General features: G+C 38.8%; 1 protein-coding gene and 1 long non-coding RNA gene across 5 annotated transcripts in view; one reads left to right on the forward strand and one right to left on the reverse strand.

Moving 5' to 3' along the window:
• RBKS (ribokinase) overlaps positions 1-27714 on the forward strand; it is an 82257-nt gene that overhangs the window by 4025 nt on the left and 50518 nt on the right. For all 4 annotated transcript variants that reach the window (XM_007191355.3, XM_057558635.1, XM_007191358.3 and 1 more), the window contains exon 2: positions 21198-21330. In XM_007191355.3, the coding sequence (XP_007191417.1) occupies positions 21198-21330 (133 nt within the window). The remainder of the gene's footprint in view (positions 1-21197; positions 21331-27714) is intronic.
• Positions 153-27705, reverse strand: LOC102998198 (uncharacterized). Its single transcript, XR_451863.2, has 7 exons — positions 27245-27705; positions 26187-26329; positions 24146-24221; positions 10033-10198; positions 9403-9564; positions 5646-5695; positions 153-273 (listed from the first exon to the last, which is right to left on the reverse strand). It is a non-coding gene; the product is annotated as an uncharacterized LOC102998198 (long non-coding RNA).

The raw sequence follows: 27714 nt of genomic DNA on the forward strand, positions 1-27714 counted from the left end.
ATATATTACATTACTGTGTGCCAGGCACTGCTAATTCAATCAATGAGCAACTTTTTTCATTTCTAATTTCAGTCCACTATGAATAGTAAGCTCTATGTACTAATAATTTTTAAAAATCATTAGCTCACCCAACATGACAAACAATGAACATTATTTAATACCCACCTGTATTTATCATTATTCTCTTCCTCCTTCAACAATCATCTCTGAAGTTCCACATTGCAAAGATAAGAGAAATCAAGTCTGTTCTTGTGGAAAATTAAGTCAAAGTTCCTGCAAAGACAGATTCCCATGAGAACCCAACAACAGATGAAACTTTTTAGACGTTAGGCTCATAGACCTTGGTTAATCATGCTTTCACTAATCTTTATTTCTTATGACATGTGTCACCCATTTTTAAAATTATTCATTCAGCAAATATTTATTGATTTTATACCATGTGCCTCTGGACTTCCCAAGGTGCAGAGGATACAGCAATGAAAAACACAGCAAAAAATCCTTGCCTCATGGAGCTTACATTCTAGTGGAAGAGACAGACAGTATCAGTTAGAAATAAGTAAAATACATACTCTGTTAGATAAATGCTGAGGAGGAGAATAAAGCATGAAAGGGGGATGAAAGTAGTAATTTTAGATCATTGGCCACAGAAAGCCTCACTGAGAAGGTGATTTGAATAAAGACCTATAGGAAGAAAGGAAGCAAGCCATACAGAGAACCAGAAGAAGAGCATATGCAAAGGCCCTGAGGCAGGAGCAGACCTCTTATTATCAGTGAACTACAAGGAGTCCAGTGTAGCTGAAGACGAAAATAAGGGAGAGGGGAGGGCAGTTGATGGTTAAAGGACATTGGATCCTACCCTGGATGAAATGAAAGGCCAGTGGAGGGTTTGAGCAGACAAGTGACCTAATATGACCCGCAAGGGCAGAAACAGGGAGACCAGGTCAGAGTCAATTACAATAATCCAGGCAAGAAATGATGGTAGCTTGAAAACAGTGCAAGTGGGGAGAAGTGGGCATCTTCTGATTATATTTTGAGGGTAGAGCTGACAGGATTTGCTGAGGAGTACGAGATAGGTCAAGGATTACCCCAAGTTCTATGCCCTCTGCAAGTGGAAGGGGAAATTGATGTGTGCTGAGATGTAGAAGATTGTGACAGAGCAAGTTGCGTAGGGAGAGGGCAGTGTCAGGAGCTCAGGCTGGACGTGTGAGATTTGAGATGCCTGTTAGACATCCAGCTGAAGGGGTCAAGAAGACAGTTAGATATATGTGTTTGGAGTTCAGAGGAGAGATCTAGCTGGAGATATGAATTTGAGAGTCATCAGTGTATAGATGGTATTTAAAGCCATGAGACAGGATGAGATCACTGAGGTCTGCGCTCCAAGGGCACTCCAACATTGAGAGGATCCATTTTACATAATTTATCTCCTGTCTCACATCTCTCTGTACCCCTAAAACTTGCTTTGAGACAAGCTTAATACAAACCCATGTTTACATTTCCATGGCAATAGACTATGATGTCAACTAAAACCCTATGTTATCCTTTTACATGCTCCAATTAAAAGTGATGGCTGGAGAGGTAAGACTCATGTTCAACCAAGCATCTAAATTTAATCCTTGGCAAGTCAGGAGATGATTGCTTAATTCTCAAAAGATTTTAATTGGAAGGTGGCATAAGTGAATTTAGAAGATTTTCGATCCAAAGTGGATGAAATGTTGGACCTAGATTACTTTAAAAAAAAAAAAAAGGCCAAAATTTTATACTGTACCTAGAAAAGGTTACATGTGTCTGACATATTACGGTACCCTCTAACCTGCCTTCCACCAGAAGCTTCTTGACTTGTCAAATTTAGAACAGAAAAATCACTTTGGCAGTCACTTTTTCAGGAAAGTAAAAGCCAGAGGAATGTTGGTCCAGGAAGTATCATGCATTCCCAATAGTAGAGGAATATAATATCATCCTTCATTATTCTTTCTGCTCCTTAAATTGGTCTTCAAAGTTGCTTATCCGTTACCAATCAGTCTTTAAATTAATGTTTCATTAAACATGTTTCTGTCAGCTGAATTCCCTAAATTCAAATGAAATCATTCATGGGAAATTTGCTAATTTTGGTGCCTTCAAAGAAAATATATGTTAAAAGGTAAATTACATATGACAAAGAAAGAGCACCTATTGTTTGGTATTACTAAGCAGTCCCTTTTGCAATCCATTACTTGGCCAGCTCTTCGTGCCCTAGTGTCTGCATTCTAGGGAGAGCAAGGTGAAGTGGGCTTTGTGATGAACGTTGCTCCAGTATTTTGATTACTTGTATGTAATACTGAAATACTGAGAGTGTGCTAAGTGCTAGGGATACTGCAATTAGTATAACATGGTCATTGCTCTTGAGGAACTTATAGTCCAAAGAAGGCAGACACAAAGATAGATCATTGTAGTATGGTGTGCTAAGTACCTGCAGGTTCTGTGGGAGAACAGGGGAAAGTTCCTGGATAAGATGCCTCCTGAGCCAAGTCTTGAAAAATAAGCAGGTGCTAATCCAGGAAAAAAAAAAAAAGAAGAAGAAGAAGAAGAGGAATCATTCTGGCCAGTTGGGATGAACACGGGGAGTGAAGTCATGGATGTGGGTATGCCAGGGTGTGCCAGGGACAGCAACCCCTGGGTCTGCACACTGCACGCTAATCATCAGATGGAAGGTGGCCATGAAAGACCTCATCAGCCATGCTAAGGTGCTTGGGCTTTATTTTGTAGACCCTGGGAGCCAGTGAAGTGTTCAAAGTATAGGAATGACATGGTCAGATTTGTATTTCACATAGCTCTCTCAGTGCCCAAGGCAGATGTAAAAGAAGGCAATGTTTTGAAGGCATCAAAGACATTCTCCTTGAAGACCAAAAGACCCATTTTGAAAGGTAAAGCAATGGTCTTCACAAGAGTTGATGAAGACCTGAACTAGGAGAGTAGTAATGGGGATAAAGAAGAGGTTAAAGGTTAAAGAAATACTTAGGGAGTAAATGAGTTGAAAACATCTGTTAAGAAAAATGGGCATGGGCTTCCCTGGTGGCGCAGTGGTTGAGAATCTGCCTGCCAATGCAGGGGACACGGGTTCGAGACCTGGTCTGGGAAGATCCCACATGCCACGGAGCAACTAGGCCCGTGAGCCACAATTACTGAGCCTGCGCGTCTGGAGCCTGTGCTCCGCAACAGGAGAGGCCGCGATAGTGAGAGGCTCGCGCACCGTGATGAAGAGTGGCCCCCACTTGCCGCAACTAGAGAAAGCCCCCGCACAGAAACGAAGACCCAACACGGCCATAAATAAATAAATAAATAAAAATTTAAAAAAAAAAAAAGAAAAATGGGCATGAGTCAAGCATCTGCTCTCTGGTCCTTTGTGAGCAAACCCTGTTACTGACAGTTAGCTTTCCCAAATTGATAAGACCTGGAAACTGGAGTTCTTGGAAAGAATCTCATTTTGTGGAACAAAAGAATTCTATGCTTCATGCTTTTTAGCAGGGGAAAAAGATTATATTCCTTAAAAATCAAAATATGTATTATCAAATAATTAAAAGGCAGTCAAATCCCCTCTTGGGAGGAAAAGTCCAAAATTGGTTTTGAGATTTAAGAAAAAATATTGATTTGCTTTTATAATTGTAATGGAGAAATTAATGACAAATTTAGCTCAGGAAATTCACAACTATTTATTGGAGATAATGAAACTAAGAAGATATTAAGTATACCAGTACTCCTAAAAACAGAAACTACACAAACTCCACCACCCATGTAACAAAGATATTTATAATGTAGCAAAGGTGTGTTTGGGGAACTTAAAGAAATACTGTGAAACTAGAGACTTTTAGAGTAGGAAAGAACCTTGAGTTCATTTTTGTGTTCCACACTGTTCATTTTAATTATTGGAAACAAGGCTGGGAAGAATTAAGTGATTTTCCCCCAGCAAATACCGTTAAGGTTGGAGCCAGGATTAAAATTGTATCTCTTGACTCTCAAATATTAACACATTGTTGTGAAGGTTAGAGTAGCCTTTCAGAAGTTTGACATATATTTGCAAGAGACAAGAAGGTATTCAAAAGTGCTACTAGGGAGCATTTTCCGTGGGGGGAGAAAAAGCAAATTATGTAGTTATCTGTATCAGAGGACTTAATATTGTCCTTTAGAGGGTTTTTTTTCATATTTTTTACTACGGTAAAATACACTAAACATAAATTTTATTATTTTAACCATTTTTTAGTGTACAGTTCAGTGGTATCAAGTATTATACAACCATCTGTATTATACAACCATCATCACCATCCATTTACAGAACTTTTTTTTTTTTTTTAAGATACAGAAAAATCAAAATCTTTTATCTCCTCTTGCCTACAGCTTGTCTTTGCCAAGAAGGGAAAGGGCTGCAGCAGGGAACATTTAAAAGTAGGGACCACGTGCAGGGAACATACTGTATAGTGCAGGGAACTCTACTTAATGCACTGTGGTGTCCTAAATGGGAGGGAAATCCAAAAGGGAGAGGATATATGTATATGTATGGCTGATTCATTTTGCTGTGCAGTAGAAGCTAACACAACATTGTAAAGCAACTATACTCCAATAAAAATTAATTTTAAAAAATAAATAAAAAATAAAAATAGGGACCCCCGCCCCACCTGGTCAGTTTCTTCCAGCTGGACAGAGTCCCCTTTGGGGTTTTTTTGGATCACTTTCTAAATTTAATATGCATCAGGGTTGAGAACCGTGAACTCAAAAGGACCATAATTTAAAATTTTTCATCTTCCCAAACTGAAACTCTGTACCCATTTAAACAATAACTCCCTGTCCCCCCTCCCCCTTGCCCCTGGCAACCACCATTCTACTTTTTCTCTATGAATTTGACTTCTCTAGCTACCTCATGTAAGTGGAATCATACAGTATTTGTCCTTTTGTGACTGACCTATTTCACTTAGCATAATACTTCAAGGTTTATCTATGTTGTAGCATGTGTCAGAATTTCCTTCCTTTTTAAGGCTGAATAACATTCCACTGTGTGTCGGTACCACATTTTGTTTATCCATTCACCCATCGATGGACACTGGGTTGCTTCCACCTTTGCTCTATTGTAAATAATACTGCTATAAAACATGGGTGTACAAATATCTGTTCAAGTCCTTGTTTTCAGTTCTTTTGCATATATACCCAGAAGTGGAATTGCTGGATCATATGGTAATTCTGTCTAATTTTTTGAGGAACCACCATATTATTTTCCATAGCAGTTGTACCACTCTTCCTTTCCCTATCTTGCATTTCTTTTTAAACTACCTACTCTTCATCTTACCCTCCTTTTCCTATTCCAGTTTATTGTGTGAGATTTTTTTGCTTTGTCTCTTATTTTTGGCTCCTGCTAGCAATCCCCCTTTTATGTCCTCTTATGCAATTATGCATCCCCATGTGCATGCATACGTGTTCTAGGTATATGTTTGTTGGGGGCGGGGGGATGACTGTGCAGAAGAGGAGCTCAGTAACCTCACACCTCCTCCCCTACCACCACACTCAGCCACAGCCAGCATTGCTGTCACCACTGTATTACTTGGAGATAAGTAATTCAGTGTCCTAAATTTATACCTGTAAGTTGATTCCATTTGCTATGATGAACTTCTTTGAACACTTACCTTTTGGACTTGTGTCTTTTTCCTTCGGGAAATTCATAGAGGTAGAATTTCTAGATCAAGGGAAATAACATTTTTTAAAATTTTTGTAATATATTGCCAATTTGCCTTCATAAAAAAGTGTTCTAAACTACACTCCCACTAGCAATGTGAGAAACGCCTATTTCCTAGAAAACTAACCAACACACTGCCGGTTTGAAAGGTGATAAATATTATCTCCTGTTTTACTACTAGTGAGATTGAGTTTTTTCTCAGATGTTTGTTGGTTTGTATTTCTTCTTTTGAGAATTGCCCGTGCATGTGTCCTTTGTCCATTTTTCTGTTGGCCACCCCTTAAGATTTTAAATGAGAGTGTTCAGAGGGAAAAAAAAACTGTGAGGATTCTAGCATGAAAGAGAGTTCTTTCTGCAGCAAAGGAACTAATAGTGTAAAAATGAAAGTGGAGCCATAAAATTGACTCCAGCTAGCACAAAATGTTGTGGAAATGAGAAAGAAAAAGGTCTCAACACTGGCTGCCAATTAGAATCAATTAAACCAGACTTCCAGGGATAGGGCCCAGGCATCAATATTTTTTGGAATAAATTCCTCCCATAGATTTTAATGTGCCACCAGGGTGGGGAACAAGCATTTATCAGTAAAAGCAGGAGCTATGAAGTAGTGTGAATGTGGCAAAATACTGCAGTAATTTGGAGAAATTACTCTTTGAGAGAATGGGGATAGGGTTATTCCTGACCCTGGGAAGGCATCCTTGGCACAGATGAGCACATCAATTCGTAAGTGGCACCATACCTGGTTATACAGTCTGTCAGCTGTGATAATACAACGTGTTAACTCCTGACACATTGTCTCACGTGACACTGTCCAGTGGCTATCAGTTCTCGAATTACGTGAGTTCTGCTCAGGATAGTTATCTCCTAGTTAAGTGGCTGGATCTTCCTCCATTTTGACAGTGAGCTTACAGTGTTAACACTTGACTGTAAGCTCAGTGAGGACAGGGTCTGGAGGTCCTCAGAACCTCAAAACAAAGCCTGGAATATAGTAACGCAGTAAACGTGTGCTGACAGTGGACTGGGTATCCCGAAACGGGTCTGAGATGATTCCAATATGTTTCTTCCATAGCTATACTAAGTCAAAATTTGCCTCATTGGATATAAGTTTAATCACTTGTTAGTAGTATCCACATAGTGATGCGTTACCCTTTTGTTATACGATCTTTAAGGAACATACAACAAAAATCATAAAGGAAGATTTCTTGGAATTGTGTAAAGTTCTTATGACAACTGATTGTGGTCTTAAAATTTTCATATGAACATTTTAAATAATCTCCATCTATCTTTCTTTACTTTCTTCACAATTTTTATAATACTAGCTTGACTTGGTGCATTTCTTGTATATCTGCACAAGGCAGATATAAATTATCTTTGTATGTATATGGTCGACTTGTTTTCTAAACGAAACTTGGGGGTTTTGTTTGGAGTTTGGGTTATTTTGTTTGGAGGTGTTTTGTTTTGTTCTTAGTTTGTTTCCCAGATATATCACGTATTAGATACTGGCTTTTCCTCTTTGGTCAAAAATGTTTTCTAATGCAGTTCTTCTATAATATTGCAGAAACTAACTTGTGCAACAGTTTTTAAGTGCCTTTTACATATTATATTTTACATCTGGACTTTTACCACTGATTTAAAATGTTACAATCCATAGACTGTGGTAGCAATAATATTTTTTTTTTTCTAAATTAGAAGTCTTCATTTCCAAGTGAGAAATAACAAATCTAAATTTTCAGTTACCTGTTTTCAAACAAGTATAGTTGACCCTTGAATAACGCAGGGGTTGGGGGGTGCCAACCCCCACACAGTCAAAAATTCACGAAGAACTTTACAGTTGCCCTTCATATCCACGGTTCCACATCTGTGGATTCAACCCACCATGGGTCTTGTAGCACTGTAGTATGTATTTAGTGAAAAAAATCTGGCTATACACACAGTTCAAGCCAGTTGTTCAAGAGTCAACTGTACTCTGCCAAAAATCTTAAAGAAACTCAACTCCCAAGTCCTTTAGGCTGTCTTGATAAAAATTATAAGCAGTTCTTTGGTACAGGTGTACCTCACTTTATTGCGCTTCACAGATAGTTTTTCACAAATGGAAGGTTTGTGTCAACCCTGCATTGAGAAAGTCTATCGGCGCCATTTTTTCAACAGCATTTGCTCACTTCATGTCTCTGTGTCACATTTTGGTAATTCTTGCAATATTTCAAACTTTTTCATTATTATTGTATTTGTTATGGTGATCTGTGATCAGTGATCTTTGATGTTACTATTGTAATTGTTTTGGGGCACCATGAATGGCACGCATATAAGACTTCAAACTTAATGTTTTGTGTGTTCTGATTGCTCCACTGACTGTCCATTCCTCCCTTCTCTCTCCCTCTCCTCGGGCCTCCCTATTTCCTGAGACACAACAATATTGATATTAGGCCAATTAATAACCCTACAGTGGCCTCCAAGCGTTCAAGTGAATGAAAGAGTCACACATCTCTCAGTTTAAATCAAAAGCTAGAAATGATTAAGCTTAGTGAGGAAGGCATGTCGAAAGCAGAGACAGGTGGAAAGCTGGTCCTCTTGCGTCAATTACCCAAGCTGTGAATGCAAAGGAAAAGTTCTTGAAGGAAATTAAAAGTTCACTCCAGTGAACATATGAATGGTAAGAAAGAAAACAGTCTTATTGCTGATATGGAGAAAGTTTCAGTGGTCTGGATGGAAGATCAAACCAGTTACGATATTCCCTTAAACCAAAGCCTAATCCAGAGCAAGGCCCTAACTCTTTTCAATTCTGTGAAGGCTGAGAGAGGTGAGGAAGCTGCAGAAGGAATGTTTGAAGCTAGCAGAGGTTGGTTCATGAGGTTTAAGGAAAGAAGCCATCTCCATAACATTAGAGTGCAAGGTGAAGCAGCAAGTGCTTATGTAGAAGCTGCAGCAAGTTATCCAGAAGGTCTAGCTAAAATCATCAATGAAGGTGACTCCACTAAACAAAAGGTTATCAAATGCAGACAAAACAGCCTCATATTAGAAGATACTATCTAGGACTTGCATAGCTCGAGAGGAGAAGTCAATGCCTGGCTTCAAAGCTTCAAAGGACGGGCTGACTCTCTTGTTAGGGGCTAATGCAGCTGGCAACTTAAAGTTGAAGCCAGTGCTCATTTACCATTCTGAAAATCCTAGGGCCCTTAAGAATTAGGCTAAATCTGTTCTGCCTGTGCTCTGTAAATGGAACAACAAAACCTGGATGACAGCACTTCTGTTTACAACATGGTTTACTGAATATTTTAAGCTCATCGTTGAGACCTACTGCTCAGAAAAAAAAAAAAAAATCCTTTCAAAATATTACTGTTCATTGACAATGTACCTGGTCACCCAAGAGCTCTAGTGGAGATGTACAATGAGATTAATGTTGTTTACATGCCTGCTAACACAACATCCATTCTGTGGCCCATGAATCAAGGAGTAATTTCAACTTTCACATCTTATTATTTTAGAAGTACATTCCATAAGGCTAAACGTTCCACAGAGTGATTCCTCTGATGGATTTGGGCAGAGTTAATTGAAAACCTTCTGGAAAGGATTCACCATTCTAGATGCTATTAAGAACATTTGTGATTCATGCGAAGAGGTCAAAATATTAACATTAACAGGAGCTTGGAAGAAGTTGATTCCAACCGTCATGGATGACTCTGAGGGGTTCACGACTTCGGTGGAGGAAGTACCTGCAGATGTGGTAGAAATAGCAAGAGAGCTAGAAATGGAGCCTGAAGATGTGACTGAAGTGCTGCAATCTCATGACAAAACTTGAACAGATGAGGAGCTGCTTCTTAGGGATGAGCAAAGAAAGTGGTTTCTTGAGATGGAATCTACTCCTGGTGAAGATGCTGTGAAGATTGTTGAAATGATAACAAAGGATTTAGAGCATTACATAAACTTAGTTGATAAAGCAGCAGCAGGGTTTGAAAGGATTGACTCAAATTTTGAAAGAAGTTCTGCTGTGGGTAAAATGCTATCAAACAGCATCGCACACTACATAGAGAAATCGTTCATGAAAGGAAGAGTCAATTGATGTGGCAAACTTCACTGTCCTATTTTAAGAAATTGCCACAGACACCTCACCCTGATCACTCAGCAGCCGTCAACATCGAGACAAGACACTCCACCAGCTAAATGATTATGACTTGCTGAAGGCTCAGATGATGGTTAGCATTTTTTAGCAATAAAGTATTTTTTAAATAAGGTAGGTACATTGTTTTTTTTGATGTAATGCTATTATTGCACATTCATAGACTACAGTATAGTATAAACATAACTTATATGCACTGGGAAACCAAAAAATTCATTTGACTCACTTTATTGCGATATTTGCTTTATTGTGCTTGTCTGGAACTGAACCAGCAATATCTCTGAGGTATACTTGTACTTTTTGTTGTTGTTGTTGTTGTTGTTATAATTTAGTTTTCATTACTTTCTAAATACCATTATTATGTCTTCTTTGATCCATCAACTTAATTCCTCCTGAAATACAAATAAGATTTTAAGAATGAATACTTAACTATTATGACAGTGTAGTGGAGGCCACCACTCTCCCCTGTAACATCACTTAGTGTCACAATCAAAAGAAGTAGAGAGATGCAATGAACTATAAGTCTTTTTCAATACAGAATTTGCTATTTTTTATGCTCATAAAAATAATGTTAAACAAATATTTCTGTTATATCTACTGAATGTCCAATATTATAGTCAAAATTGAGAAAAAAATCTAAAATATATAAAGAACTCCTGCAACTCAAGAGCAAAAAAAATATCCAATTAAAAAATGGGCAGACGTTCTGAATAGACATTTTTCCTAAGAAGACATATAGATGCCCAAGAGGTACATGAAGAGATGCTCAACATCACTAATCATCAGGGAAATGCAAATCAAAACCACAATGTATTATCATCTCACACCTGTTTAGAGTGGCTGTTATCAAAAAGACAAGAAATAAGTGTTGGAGAAAAGAGAACTATTGTGTACTGTTGGTGGGAATGTAAATTGGTACAGCCACTATGAAAAATAGAATGGAGGTTCCTCAAAAAGTTAAAAATAGAACTAACAATCTAAGCGTCCACTGATGCATGAATGGATAAAGAGAATGTGGTGTATGTATATACACAATGGGATATTATTCAGCCATAAGAAAAAAAGAAAAATTTGCAACAATATAGATAGACCTGGAGGGCATTATGCTAAGTGGAGTAAGTCAGAAAAATACCGTTTGAGATCACTTATGTGTGGGATCTTAAAAATATATATATTTAATTTAAAAACTAAGCTCATAGATACAAAGAACAGATGGGTGGTTGCCAGAGGTGGGGGTGAGTGAAATGGGTAGGGGCTCAAAAGGAACAAACTCCCAGTTATAAAATAAATAGGTCACAGGGATGTAATGTACAACAGTGTGACTATAGTTAATAATACAATATTGCTAAGAGAGTAGATTTTTAAAGTTTTCATTTAAAAAAATTGAGAGAAAGTTGATTGTAAGTAGCATAGAATGATTTAAGGACCATGGCAGTGGAATCCTAAATCCAGAATTAAGATTTAGGCTCATCTACCTAACAGCTGTGTACATTTTGATAAGCCATTACTTTTTTGAGTTCTCACTTCCTTCCTAAGACAGAAATGATGATAATGCCTATCCTGACCCATCTTACAAATGTATTGTGAAGCCCAAATACAATATAATCAGTTCTTGATTATTCATGGTGATGGGAATGTGAAAGAAGCATGCGCACTAAAAACCAAACATAGTAGGTAAATTAACATTTTTAATAACTGATTCCAGAATACATTATTTTTGTGTGCTGATTTAGCCTTCTAATCATATTTTGCTTACAATAAAATTAATTCCATTTATATTTCTTTTACCTACACCAGCAGATGGCAGGAAGAACTAGCCTAGAGATAATTACAATGTGGTGACAGGAGTCATTTTGAAATTTAAAATTTACTATAATTAATTGGCAAAATAGAAAATAAAATATTGGTTTATAGTTATTTAACACTCATACTTTGCTTGTCTTCTTCAATGAATTAAAACATTTTTCATCAGGAACTTTGATAAATGTCTCAACAATTCTTTCTGCTCCTTTTTTTCTGCATCCTGATTGTCCCACATACCTTTATGCCATCCTATAGTTGTCCAATCCCCACTCACTAATCCCCCATACACATACATGTATGTATTTCTCCTGCCCTCTCCTCTTGCACCTTGTAGTTCCAAAATTAGCTCATTCAGCACCTCCCTATCCAAGCTTTTATTCTTTCTACAGGACTTTTCTCAGCTGGGAGTAAGGAGGTATATATATATATAATTATTCAAAAAGATTAGTTGACATTAGACGGTGTTTTAGTTTTTAGATATATTTTTAATACTTTGACCTGTATGCCTCTGGTACCTTCTGTACTCAGTCCTCTCTATCCCATGTTGGAAGACTGAAGAAGGATGTGAGCCTGTTTTGTCCCTGTTATTCTGACCACATTTGTTTAATAACCATTCTACTTGGGCTACAGTCATACATAGCACTTTTGCCATGCTCTCACCTCATTGTATGATTTTTTTTTTTAATGTGGAGCCATATGCTTTTTTGCTTTTTATTTATTTATTTATTTGGTTGTGCTGGGTCTTAGTTGCAGCAGGCAGGCTCCTTAGTTGCGGCAGGTGGGCACCTTAGTTGCGGCTCACCAGCTCCTTAGTTGTGGTATGTGAACTCTTAGTTACAGCATGCATGTGGGATCTAGTTCCCTGACCAGGGATAGAACCCAGGCCCCCTACATTGGGGGCACGGAGTCTTAAGCACTGTGCCACCAAGGAAGTCCTTGTATGATTTATTATGTATGTGGGATTCTGTCATCCCACCTAAGTGTCTTTTAAAGTGTAGAACATTCATTCAAAAATATTTACTTCTGACCATATTAGAATAACTAGTATAAGACTTACCTTCCCACCATAAACAACTAGAAAATGGGCCAAAACATATGAAGCAACTGTTTCTGATATTGGACAACAGGAGTGTTATCCAGAAGAGAAAGGAGACAAACAAGGTAAGTCCTGGAGGCACATTACTGACCATCGCACAGAGAGGAGGAACTCAAGGGAAGCATGGCAGCATCAGTGAGTTGAGAAAACTGAGTTCATAACTTAGGAAGACTACGGTGGCTAGGATTTATGGGAACATATACTGGAAGAGAAGGAGCTAATCAGGGGAAAGTCCAGAAATCTGCAAAGGAGTCCCCTTGACTCTGTTGCTAAATGCTAAATGGATATATATAGAAACTCCACAAAGCTGGGCAACTACTGGAGAGCTCTAAGGTGAACATGTCCCAGAAATTGTACAGGAATGGGAGGTGTTGAGTTCTGTCCAGCCAGAGACATTGTTGAACCGCTGGAGCATTCAGTGGAGATCCAAGAAGGATCACAATTTAGTTAGAAGGGATAAACGTGCCCTAAAGTAAAGGTACTCTAAACTCACTGTAACAACTCTCAAAAACATTCCTCAAAGGATCAAACAGATCCACAAATTAACTGCCTGAAAAAGTTCAACCCTTTGGAAAAATACAATAGAATTAAGACACCCGATGTAACATTTGCAATGTTCCGCATTCAATCAAAAGTCATTAGACATGCAAAGAATCAAGAAAATGTTATCCATAACCAAGAAAAAAAAAGTCAAAACCAACACAGAAATGACAGGGATGATGGAATTCACAGAAAGGGATTTTAGAAGAGCCCTTGTAAATATGCTCAGTGATTTAAAGAAGAACTTGAACATAATGAGGAGAAAAGTGGAAGACGTATACAAGAACCAAATAGAGATTTAAGAAATGAAAGGTGCAGTATTTGAAATGAAAAATTCATTTGATGGGCTTATCAGCAGAGTAGACATTAGAGAAGAAAGGATCACTGTACTTGAAGACAGTGAATAGAGATTATCTAAATTGAAGCGTAGAGGGAAAAAATGACTGAGCAAAATGCACAGAGCCTCTGTGATGTGAGACAAGCAGTCTATCTTGTGTAAATGGAATCTAAGAAGAAAAAAAGAGTGGGCGAGGCACAAAAACTATTTGAAGAAACAATGGCTGAATTTTTTTCAAATGTTATGAAAAATATAAACACATAGATCTAAGAATTTCAGTGAACCCCAAGTAGGATAAACATAATGTAAACCATAGCAAAGCACACTGTAATCAAATTCCTGCAAACCAATTATAAACAGAGACTCTTAAAAGCAACCAGAGAAAAATACACATTACATAAGGGGAACAAAGATTGACTGCAGACTTTTATTAGAAACAATGCAAGCCAGAAAAAAATGAAATCTTTAAAGTACTGGAAAAATAAACTGTCAACATAAAATTCTATATCCTTCAAATATGATGGGGAAATAAAGACAGGAAAACAATAGCCAAGAGAATTTATAACTAGAAACTTGCACTACAATAAATATTGAAGGAAGTTCTTTAGGTGAAACCAAAATAGTACTAGATGGAAACTCAGATCCACTCAAAGGCATGAAAAGTCCCAGAAATGGTAAATCTATGAATAAATGCAAAGCGTTCTTTTCTTCATTTCTTAATTTCCTTAAAAGGCAATTGACAATTTAAATAAAAATAATAACACAGTGTTGTACGGTTTATATTATGTAGAAGTAAAATGTATGCCAATAATAACACAAAGGTTAAGAAGGGGTAATGGGAGAATACTACCGTAAAGTAGATTACATTTATAAGTAAAGTGGTTTAGTAATATTTGGAAATAAACTAAACTAAAGTGCTTATTGTTAACCCTAGATCAATCGCTTTTAAAAAATAGAAAAAAAGAGGTGGAGTTAATAACACATCAGTAGTGAAGAAGAAATGGAATACAATTAATCCAAAAGAAGCTAGGGCAATAGGAAAGAAATAAGTGAGTGTTGTAACGTTGGGCAATGATATTGCTATGAAGAAAATGGTTGGGATGCGATGCTCCATGAATGTTTCCACGTTTGTGCATGATCATGACTTTCTGAGAAAGACTGTTGGCACTTGGATTAAAGAATGTTTGAACGGCAGACAAACTGTACAAGTCAGAGACCTCTGGAAAGATTTAGAGACTTTTTCCTTGGATACATTTATTTACATTCTAGGGATTGTAAACCTAAAGACCTCCCCCTCCTTTCCCCTAAGAGGATTTGTTTACATTACAGAGCAAAAGTCAGTAGATCATATTCTTCTCCCCCCTCCCTCCCTCCCTCTCTCTCTCTGCCCCATCCCACCCTAGAGGGGAGGAGGAACAGCAGCTGTGTCAGCTGTCCTACATCAACTCCCAAAATTCATGATTTAAAGGTTTCTCTCATCATGTCACCCCACAGGGGATTGGGACATGGAGAACTAACACAATTAAGAGTAATTAAAAGGCTGGATCTGATCCAAAAACCTAGTGTTATTTGTCAGAATGAATGAATGAATACTTTACAAAAATTCAATTAGGAAGGGGGTATCTCACCTGTAAGGTGGTCTGGGAAGGCCTCTCCAAGGAGGTAACATTTGAACAGAGGTGTGAATGAAAAGCCATGTAAGACCATAACGTGGGAGAAGACCATAACATGCTTGGCTTTACTGGCTCTCCCAATGCCTAGCACGCTTTCTCACACATAAGCAAAATTTAAATAAATAAGGGTCAAGTATATGACACTCTGAAAGGCTGGCCACTTCTGACTAGAGTATTGTTTATCTATTCTATAAATTCAAGAGTAGCTGCATCTTCAGACAAAATGACTTTTTAGCCACAGGCTTGTTAGCTAGGAAAAGATATAAGTTAGAAATCAAAATCAGTTAAGAACCATCTAAAGCATAATTCATGTTTCATTTCCTTAAATAAATCATACGTGTATGTATGCAAATTTAGGGTTAGGCACCACAAAATGAAGTTTTAGCTGCAAGGCTAAGTTCTTTTCACAGAGGTAGAAATAGGTATCACTAGCTTGGTTTGGGAATTACCCCATGCTTGTAAATGTGACATACACAAATGCTGGGAAGAATAGATATGGTTGAAAAATACAGGCAGTAGGAATAATAAATGAGCATAATGAATGTTAACTGGGTGATAACTAATGGTACAATCCCCTGTTACAGGGGTGTACAGTGTCAGAAGCTTACAGCCAGAAGAAGAAAGGATGGAATTCGAAAGCCAAAAAGCAGCATATTCCTTGACTTTTGGCTGGAGCCAGTCTCAGTGTAACCTCTTTGGTCAAAACGCTTCTTAGCCCTGTTTCACCAGGTCATTCCTTCCTTTGATATGAATAATCTCTGAGAATCTGTAACAGGCACATCATTGTCAAGAAGTTAAAAGCAATTGATAAGTTGTTCTGGTAACACCTGTCAGTGAAATAACTCAGAGTACAAAACCCAGGCATTTAAGGAGTTGACAAGTATTATTAAACCTGTTTTGCAAGAGAAGAAGCTGGTTCAAAGAGGGAAAAGCTGTCAAAGGTAATGCAATCTGTAAGTGGCTCAGGCCTCCTTCCTCATACAACCAAACTCTAACTGCATGACCTCTCATGGCCCAGAAGACTGGGGGGCCACCTGAACATTTATCGGTGCTTCCTTCTGTCCAACTTTAAAATATCATAACATTTTTTAAAAAAAAATTTTTTAATAAATAAAATATCATGACATTTTAAAGTTACGAATTTGTTTTAAATTCAAATATATTTCTTATGACTGGTTTTCTCCTTCATTCAGAAATTTACACTATTTAAAAATTTTAAATGGTAGCAACAGTATATTTCTACCAGTACTGCTTCCCTTTTTTTTTTTTTTTTTCCTTTGAGCACTTAATTGGTCTGTCTTTGACACCCTACTAAGAGCTCATGTTTGAATTGGGAAGAATTATGGTGATGCTTTCATACAGCGGATGGTGCTTTGTGCAGGTCCTTTCCTCAACCTGACCTTAATTTCATGATTTTAATAAAGAAAAAAAGATAGAAAAGCCTAATTCAAAGTAAATTAGGATCTATAATTCAGAAATGCTTCTGCCCGTTTGTAACTCATGTTCTAGTTGCTCTCCAATTCACTTTCCACTGTTTAATTCATTCACTTTTAAAAAAATAATCAGCAATAAACTATCTTTCAACAGAAAGCAGGGCAATAAGACAAAGGCTTGAGTGCACATCCTCTGTGCTGGACTGTAATCCAGGGAGCAAGAGTGAGGGCCAGGGAAAGTGAAGCCGGGAAGCAGAAGAGCTTATACCAAGATACTTGATGTGTTTAACAGGTTGCTCTGTCCTGCAGAACGGCCCAGAACAGAAACAGAAATCCTGGAGTGGGGAGAGGATGGCCCTGGGCAAGGCTCTGTTAGGCTGCACCTGCAAGAAGCCAGACGGAGGCAACTGGCGGCTAGAAAAAGATGCGGCGAGGCCAGATGAATCTGAAGTAGTCACAAGTGGCTTCCCATAAAACACAAAGATATTCTTGTTGAATATAGTAGGTCCCCTACATACGAACCTTCAAGTTGTGAACTTTCCAAGATGCAAACGTGCGTTCCATCAACGTCAGGCATGAGTGAAATTGCAGCTTACCCTCCGTCTCCTATTGCTGACGATCCTACCATCTCCTACCTCCTCTCCCTCCTCCAGTCAGTTAACTTTTCTTGCCTGTTCACTCAGTGCCAGCCCCTGTATGCCAGCTGTTGTACTGTACTACCATACTTTTCAAGGTACTGTACTGTAAGATTAAAATGTTTTATTTTTTGTGTTTGCTTGTTTTTTATGTATTATTTGTATGAAAAGTATTGTAAACCTATTATTACAGTACAGTACTATATAGCCGATTGTGTTAGTTGGGTACCTAAGCTAACTTTGTTGGACTTACGAACAAATTGGACTTACGAATGCGTTCTCGGAACGGAACTCGTTCGTAAGTAGGGGACTTAACTGTACTTCCGTGCACTTTTGCCCCCCACTCCCATCCTTCTCATGGGTATCTGTCATTAACATTTCATTTCCTGTGCATTTACATATCATATGAGAACATGTATCTTTTTCCTTTTAAGAAACATGAATCAGGTCATACTAATCTCCTTATTCTGTGACATGTTTTTTTCACTCATGTGTTATTAGCATCATGGTTAGGTTTTATCTCATTGTCAGCAAGCTTACTTTGCCCTTAGGAGGTTCATTGGAAAACACTGATTTAACGGTTGTTGAATTAATGTGTGAATGAAGGAATGATAGTATGAGTTCTAGTTACAGTTCTTGCTTATAGAAAGGAATGCTGCCAGTATTGGGAATGCAGTGGGCAAGGTCTTGTAAAACATGGAATTTTTATTGCCAGACAATTGAACAGTCATCCCAGCCTCTTCTCCCTCATTCGTCAACACCTCCACATCTTCAATTCAGAGGAAAGAACGGATACCATACAGGGCAGACATGGAAAAGAGATGTAGGGGTGAAAAAATAATCTTCCCTCTACCTTTCTAAGTTCTTGGCTGAGACCCCTGTAATGAAAAACAGATGAATAAGAGAAAAACAAACAAATTTATTAATGTATCCCTCAGGTATACACGGGAGATACCCAGGGTAAAAATGAATCCCCAAGGTGACTTAGAATTCGCGATTAAATAATATCTTAATAGGGAAGGGGGAGGGGAGTGGTAGGTCTCTTAGGGGAGAGTGAATGATTTTTAGGACAGATGAATGGCCCCTTAGAAGAATAGATGGGAGTTGTAACAGTCTGTGACAATGTCTGTCTAGGCGTGGTATTGACTTCTAGTCTCTCCTGTGACAAGAGTCAATCCTCTCTGGTTGATGAAACTCCCAGGAAGGGGATTTATGGCAGTTGAGTTCCTTTGGGAGGATCTGTCCGTAGGCAGATAAGGGGAGTTCGGAGAAAGCCTCTCCCTGCATTTGCTGTTTTTCACATGCCTACAGTCAAGATAAACAATATACCAAAGCAGCATATTTTGCAGTAGCACGTCCTTCTCCAGTCATATTTTGGAGTAGCATATTCTTCTGCCCTTCAGAGATAACAGGAGACTCTTACAAAGGTTCATTCAGTCAGCAAACGGGGATAAGATGGTACAGACATTGGTCCCTATCCTCACGCAGGGCAAGGCGACAACTCAGGGAGGAAGGAAATAAGAATAGGACGAAGATGTAGAAGGAAAAGAAAAAAGTAGCGTTCCAAGGAGTGAGGAATTTCAGTGATGGCTAAATTAGTACAGTGCTTGTGTTAATATAAGTTGTTTAGAAATGAGTTTAAATCCCAGCCATCTGCTCCCACATCAAACACATACGCGCAGCACCCCTGATTTCACTCCTCCCCCACATACACGTACATCCCGGTAATAATCTGGTGATATATTTTTCATGGTTTCCCACAGTTGATAATAAAAAATACACTCAATTCAAACCAGTGAGTTATGACCCAGATCTAAGTATAAATATAGTGGAAGTCATAAGTTTCTTTAGTGACAGTCTTACTAATTATTTTGGCCTGTTTTTAGCCACATTGGATATTTTTTCTTTTTAAGGTTGCTATGAATGTTGTTTGCAGCAGCATCAATAAGCCAAGAATTCATATAGTTACTCAATCACACAGATTACTCATCATTGCCTGTTCATAACAGAATCCTAAAATGTTTAAGATTTCTGATGCAAATCAAAATCTCATCATCACTTGTCATTGCTAAATTAAATGACAGGATAATAACATTACATTAAAACCATTTTTCTCTTGATTGAGTACCTTTTTCAGAAGTGAACCTTGTAGATGTATATTTTTTTCATCAGTACTATAAATGCATTTAGAATCCAAGATAAAAATAGAATTGAAAAGGGGCGGAGTAGAGTGGGATGTTTTCAAATTATTGATGAGTCTCTTTTGAATCTCAAATAACCATATTTGACAGGGCACTGCTAGGGAATGGAGTAGTTTTGGCCCAATTTATTGAGACTTTTAGAAATACATAAAGGAGGTTCATAGGTCAAACTTCGTTTTTATTGACATGATCATGTGTTTTTGGCATCAGTCGTATGTCATTCCATTGCAGACAAGCTGTTTTCAGTTAGATCACAGCCTAGGTGGGAAATGAATGTAAATTTCTAATCTGCTAAAACAGAGTAGGTTCTCAGTTGAGTTATTGTGAACTTCTCTCTTGGCCTTTCTTTCCTGTCTAAAGCTAATTAACCTTTGGAGCACCTGCCATCTCTCCATTGGCTCCATCTGGCCCTTGGCCCTCTTTGTGGCCATTCAACCAGTCCTCATGCCACTTGAGCCAATCTTCTCCACTTGCCCCTATACCCAGAACTCCTTTTCCATTTAAAGTTATCTGTTCTTCAAAGATTTTGTTTCCTCGCATCTTCCACCTTCAGTGTTATGAAAATCATATCCTGGAGCAAGTCTTTGATGCTTTTTGCCTCGTTTAATATTATCTTCATTAGACAGTAATGTCAGTAAAAATCCTTAGCATTTGGAGAAGTCAGTGAAGGTATAGACTGAAACAGGATTGGCTATGAGTTGACAATAGTTGAATCTGGGTGATGGGTACATGGGGATAGGGGAAGTCAATATAGCATTTCCTCTAGTTTTATATGTTTGGAATTTTCCATAGTAAAAATTTTAAACTAAACTTAGATCTTTAGAATGCTTTTATTTATATATATATAAAAGAGATGTAGGGGTGGAAAAATAATCTTCCCTCTACCTTTCTAAGTTCTTGGCTGAGACCCCTGTAATGAAAAACAGATGAATAAGAGAAAAACAAACAAATTTATTAATGTATCCCTCAGGTATACACGGGAGATACCCAGGGAAAAAATGAATCCCCAAGGTGACTTAGAATTCGGGATTAAATAACATCTTAATAGGGAAGGGGGAGGAGACTAGGACTGAAACCTAATCCTGCCATCTAAATACCCCACTCCCACCCCACCCGGAAGGAAACAAATAAGATTCTTTAGTGCCCGGAATTGCAACTTCCCTCTTCTCCTTAGGTCCTGAACAGGACTACCAGAATCCTGGCACACTTCCTGCTTCTTGTAAATGACCAGATAAACCTGTACAGAAATGCACAATAACTTGGTCCCATTTATTAAGTCCCACTGTGAATAAAGTTCTGTGCTGGGCATTGGGAAGGGGGAATATGAAGTTACTTCCCTCCAAGAGTTCCCCAAGATGGAAAACAGAGGCACCCGTGAACAACCCTGACTCTTAAGAGCTGTCATCTGAAGTAGAGCTACAGCAGTATGGCTGTGGGGCAGTGGGGGAGAGAAGAGTTTTGTCAAGCAGATGCATTCTTGACAGTGATGCAAACTACTGAATGTTATCTTCAAGGAAAAGGTAATCTTTCCTGCTTCTGCCTGCAGTTCTGGCTGCTAAGACTAGAGCTCCATCAGATAAACTTCCCTCTGTCTTCTGAAGAGCTTAAATTGACTGCAGTTACCAATGTGCTTCTTTTTTTTTTTTTCTCCTTCTCTTTTAAAATTATGATAGCCTTACTTCTCGTCTGCCAAAAACTGGTGAAACCATCCATGGTCATAAGTTTTTTATTGGCTTTGGAGGGAAAGGTGCCAACCAGTGTGTCCAAGCTGCTAGGCTTGGAGCAAAGACATCTATGGTGTGCAAGGTAAGTGTAAAGTATGGTGGAGAGGGTTCTAGAGGCGAGAACCCGGTTTAAGACATGAGCTCATTTTTTTAAACTATTTTAAAGTGAACAATTCAGTGGCATTTAGTACATTCACAATGTTGTACAAGCACCATTTCTATCTAGTTCCAGAACATTTCCATCATTCCAAAGTAAAAACTCCTTGCCCATTAAGCAGTTTATCCCCATTCCCCCCCTCCCCTCAGCCCCTGGCAACCACCAATCTGCCTTCTGTCTCTATGGATTTATCTATTCTGGATATTTCCTATAAATGGAATTAAATGATATGTGACATTTTGTGTCTGGCTTCTTTCACTTAGCATAATGTTTTCAAGGTTCATCTACCTTATAGCATGTATTAGTACTTTATTCCTTTTGTGGCTGAATAATATTCCATTGTATATACCACAATTTGTTTATCCATTTATGTGCTGATGGGCGGTTCCCACCTTTTGGCTGTTGTGAACAGTGCTGCTATAAACAAGTACATGTACATGCATGTTTAAGTATCTGTATGAGTCTTTGAGAGGTTCGTGTTTTTTTTAATTTATTTATTTTTATTTTTATTTATTTTTGGCTGTATTGGGTCTTCGTCACTGCACGCAGGCTTTCTCTAGTTGCAGCGAGCGGGGGCTACTCTTCGTTGCGGTGCACAGGCTTCTCATTGCGGTGGCTTCACTTGTTGCAGTGCACAGGCTCTAGGCTCGCGGGCTCTAGAGCACAGGCTCAGCAGTTGTGGTGCACGGGCTTAGTTGCTCCACGGCATGTGGGATATTCCCAGACTAGGAATCGAACCCATATCCCCTGCATTGGCAGGCAGATCCTTAACCACTGCGCCACCAGGGAAGCCCAGGTTCGTTGTTTTTAAAGATTTAAATAGGAGAGAGTAATCTTCCATGTCCTTCACATTCGTTTCTACCTCACTGAATCCTCTGGGAAGTAGCAGCCCTCAAATAACTTAATGCTGCATTCCCTGAATTTAATGAGTTTATAACTGGAGTGTAAGAAGTGAGGGGAATTAGCCTACTCCAGTGGGTTTCTGTGGTCCAGCTTCTAAACAACAACATAAATCATCCTGTTTTTAGCAGGTTTCACTCCAGCAACACAGCTCTTGGAAACTTGGTCTAATAACTGATGATTTACTCATCTCTAAGCTATTTTCTTCTAATGCTGTATCTTGGATCAGAAAGGAATCTGGGGGACTTCCCTGGTGGTGCAGTGGTTAAGAATCCACCTGCCAATGCAGGGGACACAGGTTCCGTCCCTGGTCCGGGAAGATCCCACATGCCACAGAGCAACAAAGCCCGTGCACCACAACTGCTGAGCCCACACACCATAAAGCCCGCGAGCCACAACTACTGAGCCCGCATGCCTTCTATTTCTCTCATATCCACTCCTATGGTTTCATGATTCATTTCCCAAGTTCAGTTTCACAATTCAAATATTTCTATTTTGCATTTTGGGAAATGTTCGAGTAAGGAGGCTGATTAAACAGAGGTGCTATTTGTTTTATTCTGGTCTGTGTATGATGGTTATTTGAGCACCTGTACAATTTTGAAAGTTCTTTATATCTACTGTGACTGATTTAGTCGTCTGTTGTTTAGCCCCACAGTGGAATTTAGCCTGGGTGTCTGTACAGAAAGGACATGGAAACATGGCTTCAGCTAAAACCTATACAAGGTTACTTTGCTTAGATCTTTAGACATGGATTTATTTAAGCTTAAACAAATTGCATCGTATTCTTAGACTTCTTAAAAAGAAAAATATCTTTTATAATAAGAGTTATTGTTATCCATTAATCATAATATTTCATTCAATTATGAAGTATATTTTTATTTAGCAAATTAGCCAAACTGCCTTATAGCAGGTTTCTTAAAGATAACAAATTCCAAGTAGAAAACCAAAATCATGAAATTACTCAAGATAAAAATGAACAGATGGAGCAAAAGAAAAACAGGTAGAAAATTTTCTTAGCAACCTTAACTTACTACTGCCCTGCAACAAGCTCAGACTCGAGCTCTGATGGAGGAGCACTGGCACAGGCACAACATCTGATACCGAGCTAAGGGGAAATATTTGTCAGGACATTGTGATGAGGGCTATTAAGCAAGAATCCGTCGAGATGCGTACAGTGACACGTGTAATGAAACCCTTCAGGTAGTTAAGAGTTGTGTAGTCAGCACTCAACTGAGTCACGGGCCAAGGCCACAGTCCGAGGATCACAGGGAGCCCCACCCTCCCTATCCCACCCCGCTAGGTGGTCACAGAACATCAAGCTGATCTCGCTGTGCTATGCAGCAGCTTCCCACTAGCTATCTGTTTTACTTTTGGTAGTGTATATATGTCAGTGCTACTCTCTCACTTCATAAAGGACTTTTTAAATAGGACTCAGATCTCCATTGCTTTTTGTCCCCGTTTCAATACAATAAATATTGTAACCCTGGGCATAGATATGCTCCCAGTTGGCTATATTGTTCTTATGAAAGGAATAAGATACATGGTTATGTATATATATATACATATATATGTGTGTGTATGCATATATATATTTTTTTTTTTTTTTTTTTTTCTTTGGCCACACCAGGCAGCTTGTGGGATCTTAGTTCCCCAACCAGGGATCAAACCCACACCCTCGGCAGTGAAAGCGTGGAGTCCTAACCACTGTACCACCAGGGAATTCCCAAGATACATGGTTATATTAAACAGCATTATTTACACCAAACCATTAATGGAGCTGTTATGTTTTTATTAAAATAATAATAGTAATACAGTCTCATTTTTAAAATAATGCACCCACCTGCTTGCTTCCATGATCAGTTGCTTTTCTGTTGAAGATAGGCGGCAACAGGAAGAATTAGAAGCGTCTGGAAGAACTAGATGGGCAGGAAAGTAGTTTATAAGATTGACTCCAAGCAGCAGTAGCCCTGCCCCTACCCCAAGAGAAGCAGCCATAGTAGCAGGAGTACAGCCATGATGATGATGATGATGATGACACCAAGTCATATTACTTAATCCTTTAAAGTTTTCAATGTCCTTTCATGCGTATTATTTTATTTTACCCGCGCAGCAAACTGGCTGGGTCTCTCCAGATAAGGAAACTGAAGCCTATAGATGGTTAAAGTGGCTTGCCCCAGATCACACAGCTAATGTGAAGGGGCTTCTGACTTCCATGACACAAATGAAAATATTGTCTTCCTATTCTTAGGCTTTTTTCACTACTTTTACTTTGTAATGTATCACTACAACCTCCATGTGAAGTTAATGGAGCTAGAGTCGACTTCTTCTAATCCTCAACAGTGTTGCTATTTTTCCATTTATTTTTGACAAGAGAACACCAAAGAAGGCAAAAACAAAGGATTTTATTCCACTTCTCATGTAGAACTTAGAAGGCCAGCCAACAGATTTGCCAGGAAATCACTATTAGAATAAATCTGGAACCATAACAATCACTGAGGGATGTAGCCAATCAGGTAATTCTCTGGGCAGAAAGAAGACAGGCAGCTACTGAAGCCTCTAAAATACAGCTGCAGCAAGCCTGCAAAAGCTTTCACACCCTGAGCATGAAATCCCTTCCTAATTAGGCCTCTGATGCACATGATATTCCACCTGGTGTTATAGTTGTGTCTCCATGTCTTATTTTCCCTCCAGTATTATCAGTTTCTTGAGGGCAAAACTCCATGTTTTGGTTTCTTCCTCCCCTCCAACAATTCTTCCGAATCCTGGCACTTTCTAATATTTGTAATATCAGCACCATTTATCAAGCCTGCCCTTGGTATTCACCTTAAACAGATTTTGCCTGTATAAAACTGATAGGGGGGCTTCCCTGGTGGCGCAGTGGTTGAGAATCTGCCTGCCAATGCAGGGGACACGGGTTCGAGCCCTGGTCTGGGAATATCCCACATGCCGCGGAGCAGCTAGGCCCGTGAGCCACAGCTACTGAGCCTGCGCGTCTGGAGTCTGTGCTCCACAGCAAGAGAGGCCGCGACAGTGAGTGGCCCGCGCACCGCGATGAAGAGTGGCCCCCACTCGCCACAACTGGAGAAAGCCCTTGCACAGAAACGAAGACCCAACACACCCAAAAAATAAATTAATTAATTAATTAAAAAAAAACTGATAGGGAAGGGTAGAGAAGTTCCTTTGCTCTAATTTGTATCAGGCTCCACATGCCTAGGGATGGCCTTTCTTAATTCCTACAGCATTCTTATAATGATACTTTCCCAACTATACAACACTTTTGATTACCCATGGGAGAGAGTTAAATAATGTAAATAATTTTTTTTTTTAAAAAGATGAGATAACAAAGATTTTGTTTTCTGGTATGAGTCTTTGACCTAAGAAACAGGATGCCTTGGCTCTTACCTGGTAGAAAATGGCCAGCCTTCTATAAAGGAAACCTTTAGTCGATGACCTCCTTCTACCAGGGGCTCTCCCCACAGCAACCCTCTGTACTTCATTGTAGAGATAGAAATTCTGCTAATAACAACTTATATATTATTTGAGATTATTGCCTAATCAGCATTTCCACCAGAAAAGGAGCACAGGGAAAAGTGTTCCTTGAGGAAGAAGGCATCAGAGGTGGCATTTAAATCAGAGGTCAGCAACCTATGTCCCATGGGGCAAATCTTGGTCACCATGTACTTTTGTAAGTAAAGTTTTATTGGAACACAGCCATACCCATTTGTTTACAGATTGTCTTTGGCTGTTTTCACACTACAATAGCAGAGCTGAATAGGTGCAGGAGAGACCATCTGGCCTGCAATGTCTAAATCATTACTACCTATCTGGCCCTTGACAGAAAACATTTTTTGACCCTTAACCTAGACAGTCTAAAAGCTTACCAGGAAATGTTATCATCACTCATTGAGGTTCTTGATCAAGTAAACCTCTAGGTTTCTTTCTGTTGATATGTCCAAAGAGGAGCAGAATATACCAGGAGTGCTGAGACCTAGATAGAGACGTTATCCACTGACAAAGTGCTCATCTGCAGGACAGAAAAATAGAAGTATAGTTCAGGTGTGGCAAGCCTAAAAGCCTGTGGGGCCAAACAGGTAACATACATTGCAGTAGGCCAGGTGGGGGCTATGGTGAACTAGAGAGCATGTGCTCACTAATGAGATAGGTTCAGCTCTGTTGTCTTGTAAGAATGTAGGCCTGGTGTTTACCAGGACCTCTAAATTTTCAGGACTTCCCAGAAACGTGTTTGTTTTTGTGGAGTCTCCTGATATTTAAATGGTGACAAGCTGGTTAAAAGTAAAAATAGGAGGAGATCCACACAAAAACCTGCACATGGATGTTTATAGCAGCTTAATTCACAATTGCCAAAACTTGGAAGCAACCAAGATGTCCTTCAGTGGGTGAATGGGGAAATAAACTGGTACATCCATGCCATGGAATATCATTCAGCACTAAAAAGAAATGAGTAATCAGGCCACGAAAAGACATGGAGGAACCTTAGATGCATATTACTAAGTGAAAGAAACCATTCTGAAAAGGCTACACGGTGTATGATTCCAATTGTATGGCATTCTGGAAAAGACAAAACTATGGAGACAGTGGAAAGATCAGTAGTTTCCAGGGGCTAAGAGGAGGGAGGGATGAATAGGCAGAGCACGGAGGATTTTTAGGGCAGTGAAACTATTCTGTATGAGACTATAATGGTGGATACATGTCTATACGTTTGTCAAAACCCAAAGAATGTACAATCCCAGAGTAGACCCAGATGTAAGTATGGAGTTTGTGTGATAATGATGTGTCAATATAGATTCATTGATTGTAAAAAATGTGCAACCCTAATCATGTTGTCTGTGAATGAAAGAGTCCAAAGGAAAAATCGAAGTATCATTACCAGAATGGATGCTAGGATGCAAAACAACAGAATTCCACTACACCAACTTACCCAAGTTAGCTAGGACTTTTTAAATTCCCTCCTGTTTGCCCCATGTCAGGGTCAGTGGAGAAGATAAGAAGATTCTAAAACACCAGGCAGGTCGTAACAAAGATGCCTTCATTTATACTGAAGTATGAACAGCTGAGATTCTTCATAAATATTGAGGGTTGTTGATGGTGGACAGCTCTGTCTCAATGGCAATTTCCATATGAAAAGATCAAAATGAGAGTGAAGCTGCAGAACTTGTGACAGTCGCTAAATGTTTCACGTTTTAGGCAGGATACGAATGGAACATTAATATATAACAATTCTTTGGGCTGAAATCAAGTATAGCATCTTACATTAAGAAGATTAATTAGTTAATGTTTACAAAGTACCATGCAGATATGCCCTTTTAAAATGCTAAGTATTCTAAAAACTACATTTGTAGCATTTTACTAAATGTAAAAAATCTAACGTTCATCATTTCTTTGGTACAG

This window comes from Balaenoptera acutorostrata, chromosome 12 (assembly GCF_949987535.1).
Source record: "Balaenoptera acutorostrata chromosome 12, mBalAcu1.1, whole genome shotgun sequence".
Taxonomy (NCBI): domain Eukaryota; kingdom Metazoa; phylum Chordata; class Mammalia; order Artiodactyla; family Balaenopteridae; genus Balaenoptera; species Balaenoptera acutorostrata.